At 44.0% G+C, this 18,394-nt stretch overlaps 1 protein-coding gene across 5 annotated transcripts in view; it reads right to left on the bottom strand.

Moving 5' to 3' along the window:
* Positions 1–18,394, bottom strand: part of TTLL13 (tubulin tyrosine ligase like 13) — a 653,894-nt gene that overhangs the window by 529,931 nt on the left and 105,569 nt on the right. For all 5 annotated transcript variants that reach the window (XM_086958162.1, XM_086958163.1, XM_086958165.1 and 2 more), the window contains 3 exons: positions 4,098–4,216; positions 2,564–2,694; positions 45–201 (listed from right to left, as the gene is read on the bottom strand). In XM_086958162.1, the coding sequence (XP_086814288.1) occupies positions 45–201; positions 2,564–2,694; positions 4,098–4,216 (407 nt within the window). The remainder of the gene's footprint in view (positions 1–44; positions 202–2,563; positions 2,695–4,097; positions 4,217–18,394) is intronic.

The following is an 18,394-nucleotide window of genomic DNA, read 5'->3' as shown; positions in this document are numbered from 1 at the left end:
CGTTCTGAGGACTAACAAGATGAAAACACTTCCCTGTCTGTTACCTTGACAATATACTGCTGGCATATCAAGTGATCCCCATGCTTAAGCTCCTTTGGATTGCGGCAGATGTAGATGCCTTTACCTTGGCAGCCGCTGTCAGGTTTACAGATATAGGTCTTGTTTTTCTTCATGCGACAGTAGGCTTGGAGATCTCCATAGCTACAGAAAAAAGAAGCCAGAAAGCAATGACACCACAGTTATGCAGCAAGGTAAACCTCATCTTTACAAGATTATGAAAGAGTACTGTAAGGTTTAAATCGCTTCTGAGAGGGGTAATTATATAAAGTAGTGGTTGCAAATACTGCACTTGTGTTTCACAACAGAAACTTCTGACACAGCTGCTAGTACAGCTGATAGACTAGAAGAACATTACTATTGTATGCTTGCATGTTCAGGCTACTTTCTGCTTCACCTTCAAGAATGAAAAAGTTACTTGCATGTAAAGTCAGTTCTCTCGAATTGGTATCTCTCATAAATTCAAATGCTCAGAAGAATTCTCTATCATCAGGCTGGGAATTCTGTACATATTACATAAAATAATAAAATCCCTTGCCTACAGTGAATTTGTACCCACCCAACATGATTTCAAAACTGCAATTCAGATGAAGGAGTTCTGCTTGGCCTTAGGGCCATCATTAGTTAGTAAAGCATGAGTGTGCTACGATTACCTTGTTGTGGAAGGCAGGTTACATTTCAATCTATAAAAGACACCAAAACTGAAGACATCGCTACGGATACGTCAGTGTTTCATGACTCAATGGACTTTAAAAAGATATGGAAGCAGTGAACAGGCAGAGAGGCTCGCCTCTTTTAAATAGCCTCCGACAAACTCTTGCTTCTCATGTGGATTTGATATCAAGGAAAAATGCTTTGTAAATGCATGCTGCACTACATTACTACATTGCACATGTGCTGCAGAGGCACCCCTGCAAGGAGAGCTTCAGCAGCCATTAAGCCTCAGATGAGCACAACATTAAGCTTCTACATTGAAGCCTGTAATTCATGAGATTCTCCACAAAGATATACCTTGATTAGATAGCCCAATTCCTTCAGTACTGACGACAACAGCCATCTTATATTTTCAGTTCTGTCGATAGAATGGTCACATTGCATCACAGCTTTCCGGGCAAAGAATAACATTGATAAAAATGGCTGATGATCAGCCTTCCTGATTAATATGTGACCAACCTGTCTGATTAATATGGAAGCTTGCTTGCGTTCCTGGCTACTTGTATCACAACAATAAATGCTATCTTCCAATATATGAATTTGCAATATACCTTATACATAGGTTGCAATGAATGAATGATCATCACTTTTGATAATAGTATTTAGTTCCATAGATGGAACCAGCTTCACAACCATAAGGAACATTGAAAATAACAAACTTTTTGACTGCATTTATTATGCACGTTGACAGTGCTCTATATTGCATGGTGGTGAACATTTCCGACTCGGATCAGCAAGATGCACTTTGCTGTTTTCACATCTGATCATACACTGTAGTGTGCTTTTACTCCTGGCCTCCCAGTGCTTCATTTGTAAAATAATAAGTGCTAGGGCTCTTGCCAGGAGGCCATTGCAGCTTGCACCACCAGTGACAGTACCAACACAACTACTAACCATCACACTGAGATAGCAAAAGAGAAGTGGCATACATTAATCTGTGAAGTATTAGAAGACAGGTTAATATATTAAGTTATGCATAGTTGTAGAGTGCACTATCACCTGGGAGAGTATACTGGCACTGAGTAGGTGTGAGTCTAGCCTTACCTAGGGCCAAGTGGGATTACTAGAAAAGCCAGGTCTTCAGTTTCTTCAACAATTGAAAAAGTGAAGAAGAGGCACTTATGTATAGGGGCAGGTCATGCTATGCTTCAGGGGTGTTGTAAAAGGTTTGGCCGCTGGATCTGGTTTTCCATATGTGTGGGATTTGAGCAAGTAGGAGGTTTTGTTAAGGGAAGGGGTCTGGAAGGTTTGTGAAAGCAAATGTGATTGTCCCTTTCCTTCAAGTAGCTGATTAGTTAGCTTATGAGACCAACTAGTGATATATCATGCCTTCCCTCACACACGGTGGAAGATAAAAGTCTCTTTTCTCCATCTATCGAGTGGACGAAATTGTGACATTAGGTTTTACTATACTCTTTGGACTTACAGGAAATACCTTCTGGCTTTAACAAAGGAGCAGCACCGACAGAAACATTTGCCATCCTGTCAGTAGTCCATGTAGCTCTTAGTCTTTAGAGAGCAAAAGAGTTGAGTCATAAATAAAGCTGTAGCAGCAGAGAGCTTAATACAGCCCTTTCTTACCAATGGTTAATTTTAGGAGAGTTAAAGGGGGCATGACTTCTCCTAGCCCTTCAACACCCACACCATGAGTTGAAAATGTCTTCAGATGCACAGTTGTAGGGATTTGACCATCTCTGCATCATGAACACAGATATGCTGAAAGAAGGAACATGGAGCAGAAACACTGAAACAGAGATGGGTGAAAAAGGCTTTAAGCATGTAAATGACTCACTCTGCAGGAAGACACCATGTGCGTGGGAAAATGTTGAATTCTTTGGGAAAGAGTTTCAGGAGCCTGTTCATGTTCCGGGCAAGCAAATCCTTTCTGCAGATCTCATTCATCCCTGGAAAATGGTTGATTTTCTGATTCAAGACACAGCATATTTATAGACGTGAGTTTTTGGCAACTAAAAGGTGCAACATTATGGCAGTGTTCAAATAAGGTATTATTAAAACACACAATCTTCAGTCTTTCAAGAGTGTATACACACTTGAGATTAAATCAGGTATGTTTGAGATGCCAACCTAGGTGAGTGTTTGATTTGCTCAAACGCTCCGTCGATCATCCCCTTTTGTATCGCTGAGATGCCCAACCCAGCACAACGAGGACCAACTATGCAAGACTTTCAAGATAGGCACTAACTTTTTAAATTATTTTAATTTGTAGTAATTTAATGTGAATATATCATCCATAGATATTCTGAAAATATTGCATGGATCCAGCCAGTTTGGGCATATGTTGGTCACCCATCGAAGGTCTATTTTTGTAAAAAAATTATAATCAACTGGTATCACTAGCTCAAATATGTGGGCCACCTCTGCACATAGATCTTCTTCAATGGAACTCAAACCAGTAAACCGCAGTACTGCACTGATTAGAGACACGTGTGGTCCACTGGTGTCCTACCTAATGGTGAGCAGACACAGCAATCACACTCATTTACAAGACTTTGTTCTCCTATGCTAACTAAAAAAAGGAAATCAAAATGATCTCAATGCAAAAAGTGGCCACTTTAAAATGCATATTGTTTTTTCAACTGTCTAGCTTAACTTTAACACCTATGAATTATGCACATACTGATGTGGAGTTCAAGTTCAGTGTGGCTGAAGACTTTTTGCATCTCAAAAATGCCCAAAGTGGATAGGGTTGGCCTTGTGAACTTATACGACATTGGTGAGGGCGTGCCCAAGAGTCATTCCCATACACTAACTTGTGCTATATAAATGCAAACATTTTTTCCTCTTCTATCCCTTCACTAATCCTTTGTGGGTTCTGGGGAATTGCCGAACTTTACTCTAAACCAACAACAACAAAAAAATCTACAGAATAGCAAAAAAGGATTTTGAAGACAAAAATGGGCAGACATCTTTCTGACACACAGTGCTTTTACGAAACACATCCAAAATGTAGTTATTTTATGATCCTGCATGATTGGAATTGGTCTCCTTTCAAACTATATCAGGCAATATTCGTCACCTACTGGCAATGCTGGTGATGTGACCAAGAGGGAGACAACACTATAAATATTCCTTAGTTCTGATCCACTATCACTGCCTTCAAGAGTGAGGTATGGAAATCTCAGCTCAGATATAGGGCTGTTTCAGAAAAACCCAATAAAAATATTTAAACAGAGATAAGGAGGACAAATTAATTAAAAGGCACTGTAGTCTTTATCGCCAGCCACCCCAAACAAATGCATGGGTATGTCATGCTACAGGACCAGCCTTGGTGGAGCTCTTGTTACACTTTTCTGTAGAATGTTTACCTGAAACCTTTTCATTTCCATGACCCGCTCCAGAGACACAGAACAATCTGTCCAGTACAGGATCCACTCTTCGTCATCCCCAACTTCTCTTAAGTTACAAAGCTTGGCCGCACGCCGCACTAGAGCAGAACCAAAGAAACAGACTATTTAGTGGAATGTGGACATGCCATGCTTGACGGCATAAGTGTAGGGTAAGGGATCTTGAAGCCAGATTTGATCCAACTGTTACTTAAGCACCTGCCATTGTGATGTATGGGCTTGCACTCAATGGAAGAACCAATGAAGAACAATGAACCTTCCATTGAACAAAACTGACAATCTGCCAATGGTAATTCAATCTGATTGAGAGTGCATGCAAGTGTGACGTTCATAATATCCACGGTTACAAGGTAATTTTTTTTTCTTTCAGCAATAACAAACATTTCCAAGTTGTGATTCCAGCACAATTACATACGTTTAGGCACTGCAGTATATCCCACAATAATCAAACATCAGAAAGAGGCACCATACATAGGTGATATGTGTGTTTTAAGCATTCGTCCTTGATTCAGCTTTTCTAGGCCTGTTTCCGATCATGTTCCAAGTCAGCAGTTAAGTTATTGTTGCATCCTACAAAGCAAGTGAGCACAGGAATATATAGGGAACAGTTCAGTTATACAATAGGATATCCCTCGCACATTCCCCAGAGTGGTAGTATTAGTTTTATGCATGTTCGTGTGACTTTTATGTAGGCGCTAAGGCTGTTTGAGGAGATGAGCTCTATTTGCTTGCGGCAATAATCCCATTGCTGGTCCGTAATATCGCATCCCAGTTCCATGCACCATTTGGCACGAGCTGGGCAAGGTTTATAATCCATATCTGTATATAAGCTGTGGTATAGAGTTGACACTAGATGGGAGGCTTAAGGGGCGCGCAATACATGATGTAACTGTGGGGGGTTCTCTGGGGTATGACGGTGTGTTTTCTTGAATACCCTGTCTCAATCGCACATATAGGAATATATCCATAGAGGAGGCTTGTGCTTTTTGAAAAAGTTGTGTCATGTTCTTAAATGTGCCATCTAGATAAAAATCTCCCCAGTTATGAATCTGGAATTAGGATTTCGTCTTGGAGAAGATGCCCTCCGATAATAGTGGCATCCGCAGATGATATGTAAGGGGGAGCACCAGAGAGTAAAGCATTGGTGCCTTGAGTATTTAAAGGAGGCGCTGCCAGGCTTTAATAGTGCAGTCTACTGAAGATGGCCCTTCAGTCCTACTTTCAGGTTCAGCCAGGATTACACCGTCGAGTGGGATTGGATGTGCCAGCCAATGCTCTGCGGCTACCTGAGGCTATCCAAAACAAGTCTTATAAGCTCAGTTCTTAACATTGTAAAAAAGGGTCGCCCAGGGTATAGGGGAATATTTAAGAAAAGATATAAAATTTCGGAAGTATGATCATTTTGATAAGCAAGATGCGCCCAGCCATTGTGAGATGCAAGGCTATCCACCTATTGATACAGTTTGTGACTTGCTCTAATGCACACCCATAATTACTCCGGAGGAGCTCAGCGCGGTCATTAGTGACCTGTACCCCCAAATATTTCACCTGTTCAGTACACCATTCTATGGGGTATTCCGCATGGAAGGGCTTCGCCACTGCAGTTAGTGGAAATATTCGCGATTTAGCCCAGTTAATGACAATACCGGACAGGCCGCCAAATCGTATAAATTCGCGCAGCAATGGGTTAAGATTATGGATCGGGTCTTTAACATATAAAGTAACATCGACTGCATATAAAGAGACTAAGATAGGGCGAGGAAAGCACCAAAGATATTTTTCCGAATGGTGTTGCTGGAGTCTCGCAGCGAGGGGTTCGGTTGCAAGGGCAAATAGTAGCGGGGAGAGAGGGCATCCCTTCTGGTGCCCCTCGTAAGTCTACTGGAGGAGGAAACATGCCCATTCATGCATACCCTGGGCATGGGGGAGGTATATAGAAGTCGGATGCACTATAGGAACCCAATTCAGAGTCCCATGCATTGCAAAATGGTAAATAGGTAATCCCATTCGACCGAGTCAAAGGCTTTTGTGGTGTCAAAAAAGACAGCCACGATTGCCAGCTGCGGGTCGACACTGTGCATAACCAAAAACAGGGTACGCAAATTATGAGACGGAGCCCTTCCCGTATAAAACCCACTTGATCCGGCAAAACTAACTTTTCCATTATTAGAATGAGTCTGTTAGCCAGAAGTTTGGCCAGGATCTTCGCATCCGTGTTAATTAGGGATAGAGGTCTATACGAATCACATTGATACACAGGTTTGTCAGGCTTTGGCAGGGAGTTGATGAGGGCCTCTCTCATGGATGCTGGCAAAATTTGAGACTCCAGTGATTCCTCATAGACTGCACTCAATATAGGTATCAGCTGTTCAATGTAGACTTTGTAAAAAATTATCCGGTAGCCCGTCAGACCCCGGGCCCTGCCAGATTTCATTTGCATAATCGCTTCTCTTAACTCATCCACCTCAAAAGGTGCTGCTAGAAACTTCAGTTGAGTGTCACCCAGCCATCCCAGGGCGATGTCATTTAGAAAAGGGCTGAAGCCCGGGGGGTGAAGCGGGGGGGGGGGCAGAACGTCTGGAGGTATAGAATGCCTCATAGAATGATGTAAATGTGTCTAAAATGTCGCGACTATCCGTCTGGCGCGTTCCAGACTTATCCAGCACCTCCAAAATATAATGCTAGAATTTTGGTTGTTGTATGCTCTGAGACAGTGCCCTACCCATCCTCTCACCTTCCCCATATTGGCATGCAGTGAAATGTTTCCCCCAAAATCAAGTTTCCCATTCAGCAGTCTCCATATATTCCGTGAGTTTGTTTCGAAGGTCAGCCCTCCGTGCATCCGACGGGTCTTGCCACATATCCGCTTCCAACAACTTGAGCTCTCCCTCTAGCCTATGTAAATTGAGTGAGTGAGTGAGTGAATGAGGATTTATAAAGCGCAACTTAACCCAAGGGCATCAAGGCGCATAAAAGATGGAACAGCTGTTAAGGATGTAGGAAAGTGCGCCGACTACAAGTAGGCTTCTGAGAAGAGCCAGGTCTTTAATGCTTTGCGGAAGAGTGCCAGGGAAGTTTGGCCCTTGAGCTCAGCTGGAAGCATATTCCACAGTCTTGGAGCGAGAGAGAAAAAAGCCCTCCCTCCCCATCTAGCCTTAGCAACTCGGGGGACAAGCAAAAGGTTCTTATTGGCAGAGCGGAGTGCCCTACCGGGACCATAGAAGGATACAAGGGACCTGATATCTTCGGCTCCAGACCCATGCAAAGCACAATGAGTGAGGCATAGGACCTTGAAGTTTATCCTGGCCTGCATAGGGAGCCAGTGCAAATCTTTCCTAATTGAGGAGCCAGATGAGCGTCTGGGGGCGTCAACAACAAACCTGGCTGCCTCATTCTGCACTATTTTTAGGCGTTGGACCAACCTTTTGTTTATACCTAGATATAGTGCATTGCAGTAATCCAACCTTGAGGACCTGTTTTCGTGCTTTGGGGGAAAGGTAGTGTATGATCTTTCTCAAGATTTTTATAACAACACAACAGGTTGAGGCCGTCCTACTGACTTGCTTGTCAAAGGAGAGCGTGGTGTCCAAGATTACACCCAAGTTGCGGGCAGATTGGGAGGGCATGGGGCAGGCTTCGAGAGCAGAAGGCCACCAGTCCATCGACCAGATCTCCTGTTTGCCTCCGAAGATAAGAACTTCGGTTTTCTCCCCATTTAATTTCAGGAAGTTCTTAATCATCCAGCACGCAACTGCTTCCATGCAATTTCTGAAATTAAGGGCCGTGATGTTCACTGATTGAGAAAGGGAGACCATAATCTGGGTGTCGTCAGCGTATGACAGAACTTCCAGCCCGAACGATCTTACTAGCTTGGCAAGTGGGGCTACATAGATGTTAAAAAGTGTGGGGCTCAAGGACGAGTCCTGAGGAACCCCACACTTTACAGGCTTAACGGTGGAGAGGAAGTCACCCAGCTTGACCCTTTGTTTTCGCTGATTAAGGAAGGATGTCAAGAGAGTCAGTGCTGGTCCATCCACTCCCATCTCGCTAAGGCGAGTAGCCAGAATGGAGGGGGACAGGGTATCAAATGCAGCTGTAAGGTCGAGCAGTACCAGAAGGGTAGTCTGGCCACTGTCGACCTTAGCGCGGATGTTATTGATAACCACTGTAAGGGCAGACTCAGTGCTATGTGCCCTCCGGAAGCCGTGCTGAGAGGAGTCCAGCAGGCTAGAGTTATCCAGGAAGGCACTCAGATGGTGATTGAGATGGGCCTCGAACATCTTAGCGGGGGCAGGAAGCAGGGATATGGGGAGGAAATTCTTCAAGATCCCGGGATCTAGGGTAGCCATCTTAAGAAGGGGCTTGACAATCACCATTTTCCATGAGATTGGGAAAACACCTTCAGAGATTGCCAAGTTCATCACCTCCAGAAGAGGAGGCAGCACTACTTCCCTGCACTCTTTGAGAATCTTCAGAGGACAGGGGTCCAGAGGGGATCCTGATTTAAGCTTATCTAAAAGCCAACTCAGTTGTTCAAGTGTGAGAGGGGGAAAGTTAGAGAAATTACTACAAGGTCCATTAACCTGGCGTTCCAATGGGGGTACCACCGGAGGGGGTGAAGCCTCTAAATCTAAGTTGAGGGCTTCTAGAGCTGTGTGAATACCCATTATCTTAGTGTAAAAGAAAGAGGAGATCTGATCACACAGTTCATGGGTTGCCACTATGGGATCGGGTGACTGGAGGAGGGACAGGGAATCTACGATTTTAAACTGTTCCCTAGGGGAGCTAAGACAGGCAGTCAACTTAGCAAAGTGTGCTTTCTTTTCCTCCATGACCGCAATTTTGTATCCCTTAAGCAGACTTTTGTGTTTTTCTTTTTCCTTCGGGTCAAGGCGAGACCTCCAGAGTCTCTCTTGCTTCCTGCAACTCTGCCTTAGCAGTCTGAGGGGATCTGAGTACCAGGGGGGCGAGAGTCGTTTCCTGGCGGAGTAATGCTGCTTGACTGGGGCCAGAGTATCCACGGGGCCTAAGACTGGATATCAATGATGCAAGTGTTCATTGTTCACACCCCTGAAATTCCTTTTCAGTTCCCACTTACTGGGGTCCAATATGGGCACAGAAAGGTGTTGAGGTGTAAATTCAAGTGGGACAGTCATGTGGTCTGACCAGGACAGGGAAAGGGGGGAACCTATTTCTAGCCTAGGATCGTTGGAGAATACCCCGTCTAAGGTATGTCTAGCTGAATGGGTGGGACTTCCTACTCCTTGTAAAAATCCACAGGAAGCCAGGGAGTCTAACAAGAGAGTGATATCACCAGAATTCGAATTTTCCAAATGGAAATTGAAATATCCAAGAATGGTCATATTAGGTCTATCAATATACGGTTCCAAAATTTTCAGTAAATCATGGCTGAAAGCAGACCTAGGGCCCAGGGGCCTATAGATCAAAATGCCAGAGAAGAACACAATAGGGGAGGAGTTAAGAGCAAATTACATTGCCTGGAAAGACTCCAGATGGGAGGGGAGAGGCTCGGTCCGGCATCTAATTGAGCTTTTATACAATATGCCCAGTCCCCCCGCTCCCCCCCCCCTGCGACCCACTCTATCCATTCTTGACAGGGCATATCCCTCGGGGATGGCATTTACAAGCTCAGGCCCTGTAAAGTCAGAAGCCCAGGTTTCAGTGATGAAAGCCCATGAGGGTTTTCTATCCGAGATAAAATCCCTGAACGCAATGTTGTTTTTAACTAGGGACCGTGTGTTGATAAGAAACCCAGTTGCCTTACTCAATGAAGAGAATTCTTGCTTCTTAGCCTTATGTCCCTAAGTACCCCAAAACTCTTTGCCATACAAAAATCACGGAGGTTCACTTTAAAAGCTTCCCAAAGAGTACCTATATTAGCCACAGACCCTTTATTACGATAAAAAAAATTCTGAGATCTCCTCTCCTAGTTCAGCCTTGAATACCATGTCTAAGAGCACTTTGGGAACCAGTCTCCAACTGAATGGTGGGGGCAGTAATGCAGGAAAGAGTTAACTGTAAGAGCACGGACGAGTGATCTGAGAATGTCCTAGCCATGTGCGTCACGGATGTTAGCCAAGGGCCACCCCTTTGGTGACCAACCAATAGTCTAAACGAGACTAGGCAGCTCGGAGAGTAGTGTGATATGTGCCTTCTCTCCTCCCTGGGTGCCAATGCCGCCATGCGTCAACTAGTCCATGGGCTTGGAGGATCTGTGTGAGAGTTTCCTGTGTCTGTGTGTAGTGGTGTGGTTAAACTCCCAGCTTTCGAAGCCATGCTCATTTTGGGAATAGATAGTATATGGTGCCATATGCGAGTATCGATCTGCAAGAAGTGCCATGTGTGCCAATGTATTCAGTTGACGCTGTATCATATTAAAACCTTTAAAATAGTGCAACAGAACGTTAACCACCTCCACCCACCGCGGCACCCCAATCGTGCTGGGAATCGCCCACCCATCCAAACCCCTGTTAAGCAATATATATGCATATCCAACTAATGCATTACGTGGAATTAGAACAAAAATAAAACAACAAGTGGTAAGGAGGATTTCCCATATGGGGAGTCGCCAGGGCAACACAGAAACCACCACTCCTCTCTCCACCAGAAGTTGGGTACGCTTGGTGCCACAACAGGGAATAAAGCAGGCCAGGGGTGGAAAGGAGGGGGTCACTTGGCTCGTCGCAGATTGTTACCGCCTGCCATGTTGGAGAAATAATACCAATAAAGTTGACATAAGGGGGGAGACAAGCTCCAGGAATCTAGTAAAGTCACTTATCTGAAGTCAGCCATCATCAGTCTGTTTGTCGTCTCCAGTCCGGTACACCGTCGCCATCAAGCCCACAGGCTCCAACCACATAGGGCCTCTGAGTGGCAAAATGTGTTAAGGAAATTACCGCTGATTACGCGGTATATCAAAAAAACACGGTCCATACAACAGTCCATTCCCTATCCGAGTAGGGAAGGGCATCAGTCTGTTTGAGGAGAGGGCGATCTGGAGATCCAAGCATCTGATGCAGTTGGATTGATTTGAGGAATTCCTCCCCCTGGTGTGGATTAGTAAAGATGCTGCTCTTACCTCGGTGAGTGACCGGCAAGCGTGCCGGGTTCAGTAGGACATATTCAAGCTGAGCTTTCCGGAGGTTTTGCTTCACACCCAAAAACTTGCGATGCGCCTCTTGTACTGCCACAGTGAAGTCTGGAAATATAGTAAACAGAACTCCATCATATCGCAAGTTCTTGTGCTCTCTGGCCAGCTTTCATCGTGGTAATTAAGAAGACGAGCCACGATTGGTCTTGGGGGGGCCCCCCCAGGAGGTGGTCTGGGACCTAGGGAGCGGTGCACCCGTTCCACTATGAACTGGGAGGAGAATGGGTTGTCTTCACTGGCACAGCGTAACAGCCTCTCCACATACTCCTCCATGCGGCCCGTATTGGTGCTTTCTGGAATACCCATGCTTCTTATATAATTGCGGCGGCTGCGGGCTTCCAAATCTTCATTTTTCGCTGCAATAACTTTAAGTAGTTTGTCCATTTCAGTGACTTGATTCTGCAACTGCAAGGTGTTGTCCTCATTATCTGATATGCGCTCCACTTCTTTCAGCTGTCCGTCATGTTTGTCGACCTTCTGGGTGAGGAAACCCAGGCGCGTGTTCATGGTGTCCATTCTCCCAGATAGGTCAGTCATACTATTTTGCAGAGCCAGAAGCAATGACTTGACATCGTCTTCCTGCGTTGGGGGTGGAGTTATCGTCAAATCTCTCGAACTTGAAGTAGTGTCGTCAGAATTGGAGCGTGTGGCTACCCTCTTGGCGTCCAAGACCAGCTTTGGTTCTCTACCGTCCGGTTTGCCCATGACTGGCAAAGTGACCGTGTGATCTACCTTAGGTAGGTGTCAAGAGGTCTTCCATATTGTAGAGCCAACAACCAAGGAAAGTGGAGACAGGTGCAGTGTTGCAGCACCAGCTATGCATCGTCGCCTCCAACAGATGCTGCAAAGTTTGTTGTCTCCCCTGATCTCCCACCTTGTCTCAGATGTCTAATGTTGAGGAGAGGCGAGGTGTGATGTGCAATTTCTCACCAGTTGTGATCATATAGGGGAGAGGCCTTCACCATCACAATCCTGAAAATCAAGTTCTCCTTTAATGTTGCATTTCTTACATTTCCTAGAGGCAGTTAACCCAGCAAACAGCCAATCACTGTTTCGAGGGGCCCCCTGTGTATGCTTCAGAGGTGTCTTTAAAAGGGGCGCTGTGATGGAGGCCAATGCAGGCCGGCCGTCAGCCCCCACTTGCTGCCCGAATCAAGCAAGGATAGGATGCATTTGCGCAAGTGTGTTTCATGCTCCCGCGGCAATGGCAGCAATCAAGTAATCTCTAAAATCACTCCCGGTGCTGGGAATACGTTTCTTACAACAGCCGCAGGGACTCAGCCAGTTTCAGGTCACAACGCGGGCTCTCTTCCCCCAGGCCGCACACTGATCGCCGCTCTTCTGCTCCAGGGGGGGCCAGCCCGCCTCACACCATGCCCTTCAGTCCGCCCAGCAGGGCTCCGCGGCGCGTTCTCCACCCGGTTGTGCAATGCACACACTCGCAGCACTCACCGCAGCAAGCCGATAAGGGTCCGATCAGTGGCAGATGAAATGTTTGTCACTGATGCGTTTGTTTTCCCCCGCTGTCAGTAGCCCGATTTAACGCGGCCCAGCGCCCACGTGTGAAGCCGCGACACTCTAGTTACCACCACTGCAGATCAGGGCTCCATACAGGATGCAAAGGCGCTCCACCGACTGGGTCTCAAGGCTCTGCCTCTCACTCAGATTTAGCAGTCACAATGAAAATCCATACCGGAGCAAACAATGGGTCCACGTTACCGGTTCACAATGTCTTTATAGTAATTACACAGCAGGGGTACAGGAGAAATGAAAAATAGCGGAGCCAAGTAGCCGGAGCCTCACAGGTGTGCGGCCATCTTGGTCGTGCGCCATCTAGCACCCCCACCCCGGACAAGGTACATTTTGGTAATGTGTTGTGTTATGCTATGTACCACCAGATCTGGTTTTCCGTATACATTGACAACGTGCAAGGAGGAATCCGGACAAGTGGAGCTGTCTGAAAGGTTTGTGAAAGAAGATGCAATTGTTGAAGTATGCTGGGCCAGTGTAATGTAGTGCTTTAACGCCTTCTATGCTCATGACGAGCTCAGCTCGTCATGAGTTACGCCTCTCGTACACTCATGACGAGCTGAGCTTGTCATGTTACTCGGGATTTTCGAAAACCCAGCGCACCGCGGGAAAACCGCTAGCGCACAAGGTGTTAAAGGAGTGGGTGAGGAGTTTGAAATGAGCTTGTTTGTGAATGGTGAGCCAGTAGAGCTCCTTCAAGTGTTGTAGTGTATTTCCTATTTTCCCAATAGGCTCTGCGCATTGGAATAACATAAACAGCAGTTTAGACGTAGGACTAAGGTCTTCTAGGTCTCTACTGACTATGTTAAACTTAATTTAGGTTTGCGCCAGCTAGCTCGGAGGTCACTGGAAACTTTCTTGAATGAATAGGGAGGGATAAGCTTCCCTGGCTCAGACAAGAAGAGATTCAGCTTCCGACAACCATATAACATGACAACTTTGCTCCCCCAAAATAAGAGTAAATCTCTAGAGTCGTGTGAAAACAATAGACAGCTATTTCACTCAGTCAAATGTGCGTTCTTAGTTTCACCAGAGTGCAGAGAGGAGAGAGATGGGCGTTTTCAATAAAAGGTATTATTTATTGAGCAGTCTTCCTTCTCATGCAAGAGAAATGAATTGCCACAATTGCAATACTTAATATAAAGTAAAGTACGTACAGTAAAAGGAGTATTATGAAATAATACTGTAAAAGCATTGATATGGTTTCTTAGCCATAAAACACTTTAAAATGGATAAAATATATACATACATATATACATTGACTAACGTGCTCAACTGGTGCTTCTAAAATACGCCTACCCCGGTGTACCTGACCTAAGCCTAATACGTGGGTAGGAGTAAGTAAGTAGCAGTTTAAGTTAAGTTGGTTTTGCCAAGAATATGATTCAAGAATTCTCTCTAAGGGTTTAGTCAGCACTGTACCTTGGGAATAGAATGTAGGAGGTCTGGTATCTCTCTTTCAGGACTCGATATCCCAGTCACCCGCAAGGGAAGGCTGGAAACGCCGGAGCTGGATTTTCTTGGCAGGAGAAAAGATAGCGTCTTTCTCAGCGCGTCAAAGAGGAGGGGCAGCGTCCGTGGGCTCTTCGCATCAGCTGGGCTCTCGGCAAGTAGATAGCTGCTCTGCTCCAAAACCACCACCGTGTGTTTGCTTAAGGCAGCGTTGGTATATTTATACCTGAAAGGTGCCGAGTTTGACGTAAGGTTTGGACATAAGACGTCAATAAAGATGTCACTAAGAACTGGCCGTTCTTACAGTGCTCGCAGGAGTTCTATTACAAATCAAAACAAAGCAAGTGGGGATTTCCCAGGTTGCTGGAGGTTTTGTGTGTCGAAAAAACTCGCTGTGCTTTCTAGGAATCCAAGGAAGTAGCTTTTGCCGTGCCTTGAACTGCAAGGGCGATTTACTGAAATATGGATCTGATTCTTATGCCATTAAAGGGATTTTATTGATTATAGCCGTACAAGGGCATAAAATATTAATATTGATTCAGGTTCCTGGATAAAAACACAATACCCACTCCACGATCTAATGTCCATCATTACTTAAAACTAAGCAATAGTAAACATGTAAAGGTGCATGTGTTTTCCAACCCACCCCAAAATACATTTTTTGCATTTGAAATGGTGTATGCGAAATACACGAAAGATTATCAGTAAAAAAAGGATGCATATATATTTAGCTGAAATTACACATGAAATGTCTCTTAATACAGAAAAGAAGGTTGAGACTATTTCATCACATATAAATGCAATTGCTTGTAAGTGTGCTAGAGGCTGAGGTAATATTTTGTCTCCAGAATTACTAAAAATAGAAGCTCTGTTCTTTAAGAATAGTTCTACTTTAAGCAGAGTACATGTGTCAGAAAACGGGTAAATATTTTGGAATTTTGAAAAAAAATAATTTCGTTTTCAGGGGAAAAAATAGTTCCAAATGTTTTCAGTAGCTTTTGTTTATCAAAGCTGAAGGCCGAATTCAGAGTTCAGGGGAACACTGTGTGCCGGTTTGCTTAAAAACTTATTCTTTCTGTTCAGGGGAGAACATAATTTTAGACAGATGTGAAAAAAACAGTCTACAGCTTCAGGTGAAAGTTCGACCATGGTTGAAAGTGCTGTAACCGGGCAGTCGTAAGAATGATTGCTATCATCGATGTCAGGATCAGCAATGCTCACAGAAGGTTGTACCTGGGTGATGTTGCTCTCATCTCGTGCTTCACTGCCACCTAATCGTAGTGGTGAAGTTTCAACGAATGCCGTCATCAGGATTGGTAACCGCTGGGGACAACACGATGCTTGAGCCGTTACAGGACTTAGCAAAGTATTGATATCCATTGGTACTGCTGATTGTAGTGTAAGACAAGTGTTCAACACGCATTCTTCTCCGCATAGCATACATCGAAGCACAGGTAAGATGCAGTTCTGCCATATAGGTCTGAATGAAAGAAACCAGGTCATATTCAGATCTCTTAGCCGGGCTAATCCAAAGACTTTAGTTATGCGGTCCAGATAGCGTATAGCTAGGATTGTTTCTTCCATTGTTGCTGGAGTCTTGTCTGCGGTATGGCTTGCCATATCGGAGTAGAAGAGTCAAAAATAAAATTCCTGCTACAAGTCCCAAAAGTAGCGGGTAGGCCGCCAAAGACAGAATGGACAAAATTGGGAAAGATGCCCAGGACTGCTTCGAAGGGTGTTAACAGTCCCGAAAAAATTGTCTTAAATACATGTGCGATGCCACTGGTATCTGACATATTTAGAATTTGGCTTAGCATTTCTACGAAATGCACGGGGCAATTAGTTGATAAAAGTGTATGTATCTCTGCTGTTGTCCTTGCAACTTGAAGATCATACGTTTCTTTTGATGACGTTAAAGGCACGGTTGTCTGTAAAAGAACAGACTTCATTCTGCTTAAAGTATCAATTTGTATAGAAGAGATATTCAAAGAAGGCCAGATCGTCGCCTCTGTATCAGGAGGGCCGTTTGGATACAATACTTGCATACAGCAAGTGACCATGGAACTAACGCTTACGAGATATGCTTTGCCTGGCACCATGCCACAACAGCTGTGGTCCGTTATTAGAACGTAACTCCTGTTAGAAAGTTGTCTAAAGAATGGCTCTATCTGTGTTGCAGGTGTGCCGTGCTGGTGGCATGAAAGGTTATTTGAAGTCCCCTCACAGGCCCCATGCAAATTAATACCTTGGCACAGAAGTATACCGCTTAGTGATCGTTTACAATTATTACCACTAAGAAATACATTCTGGTTCTTGTCACTGTAACATGTGTGTGTGTAAGGTAATTTCCATGATGACTTAATGTACCCTTTACCCAACCTTTCATACTGGCCTGCTGGTATATACTCTTGGCAATTTTTAAATTGGAAAGTTGTTATCGGAATTGTGATTATTCCGTGTATTATCCATTCAATGACAGGTCTTTCTGACATTGTCAATGGTAATCTCTCAAGTTTTTCAATGCTCAGAATCGTATAATCTGCTCCTTTTTGTGCCAAACTGATTTGTTTATCAGTAAGGTTAAAGATAGAGAATAATGACGTTATGTTTATCAGACGCCATGGCACGTAGCCTGAACGCAGATTTTGCAACGTCCAGCCTAGCTGTACAATAGAACGTAATTGGGACTGACCGTCCTGATCTATTATATTCATAGCAGATGATAGAATACTGTCCAGTGAATATATTCTGGAGGACAGAGTCATTAACCCATTTTCCACAACAGAAAGCGATTTTTCCAAATTAATACGATCAATTTCTCGTATTTTCTCTGCTGTCTCAATTTGAGTTACTTATCAAGCTTCATTGTACGCAGCGTATATACTGGCCGCTATGAAACGTTTTTGACGCTGTTTGCGTGGTCCCATTATGAAATCACGCAAGTCAGCACCGTCTTTAAGTAAAGTCAAGCGTTGCTTAATTTCTGCCAGTGTGGATGTCTGTAGCCATTCAAGGAATAGTTTCCCTACACTGTATGTTGTTACTATCCCTGGATGTTGTCTCTGGGAGTATCTAGGGTCTGGTCTGGTCATTTTTAACCCCTGTATTTTGTTCAGGAATCTATCTTGACAGTTATTTGTGTCTGTTGGCCAGATTAACCACTTTTTATAATCAGGATGTGTTCTGTTTTGGTGTAAAATTTGGGATATGTCTATCTCAATATCTGTGGTTGTATTATCAGGTATTGGCTTTGGAATAGACGGTTTGTTTAGGTCTTTAATCTTAGCTAGGCCAAGACAAGTAGTCTGTTGAATGGTGTCATTCAATAACATTATTTATTCTGGGATCATGCAGGCTCGAAATAATGCTTCTAAACCTTGGACCTGCCATTCTTTTGTACCCCAGATGGTTTTTGTTTCAATGTTGTTTTTCCAGAAATCAAAACCAAATGTAATCATTTTTTCATAAAATGTTTCCGAATAAATCAATTTAGTATTTGTCAACATAGTTTTTTATCCCTGTTTTATCTAACAGTTTATAATAAAATGTTTCTGCATCACTTGTGTTAAACCCTGAGAAGTATGGGAATTTCTCAAAAAATGTTTTCGAACTGCTTTTAGGTGAAGTTGCACAATGTTCCCATTGATTGTATTTAAAAACATTTCTAGGTTGAGCAGATTCATGAAAATAGTGATGTGCATAGTGGTTATAGCAGTACATTTGTTCATAGTTCGATGAACCCTGTAAATAATCATGTTCTGTAAATTTTGCTGACATTACTAAATCTGACATCATATTATTTATGCTTTCAAAGTCCCAATCATCAGAGAATGTACTTGGTTTTACAAAGTCATTTAATGAAACCTTGAATTGGTGTGGATATTTCAAGAGTTCGACCGGGCCATAGATTTCGTAATCCGTTTTGTCCCAAACTACCCCACCGGGTATTGGAATGGCTGTGACATTCACTGATGATCGTTCTCTTTTCTCGAAGTGAGATGACTTGTGTGGCTTTAGGACCAAGTTGATGTTCTGACTTGCTGTGTCCATTGTACTGTAATAAATTTTCCTAAAATTAGAACTAAAATTAGACAAAGGAGTATAA

This window comes from Lissotriton vulgaris, chromosome 2_1, assembly GCF_964263255.1.
Source record: "Lissotriton vulgaris chromosome 2_1, aLisVul1.2, whole genome shotgun sequence".
NCBI classification, from domain to species: Eukaryota; Metazoa; Chordata; class Amphibia; order Caudata; family Salamandridae; genus Lissotriton; species Lissotriton vulgaris.
Note: the sequence above shows the minus strand (reverse complement) of the source record. Positions and strands in the feature narration are given on the sequence as shown.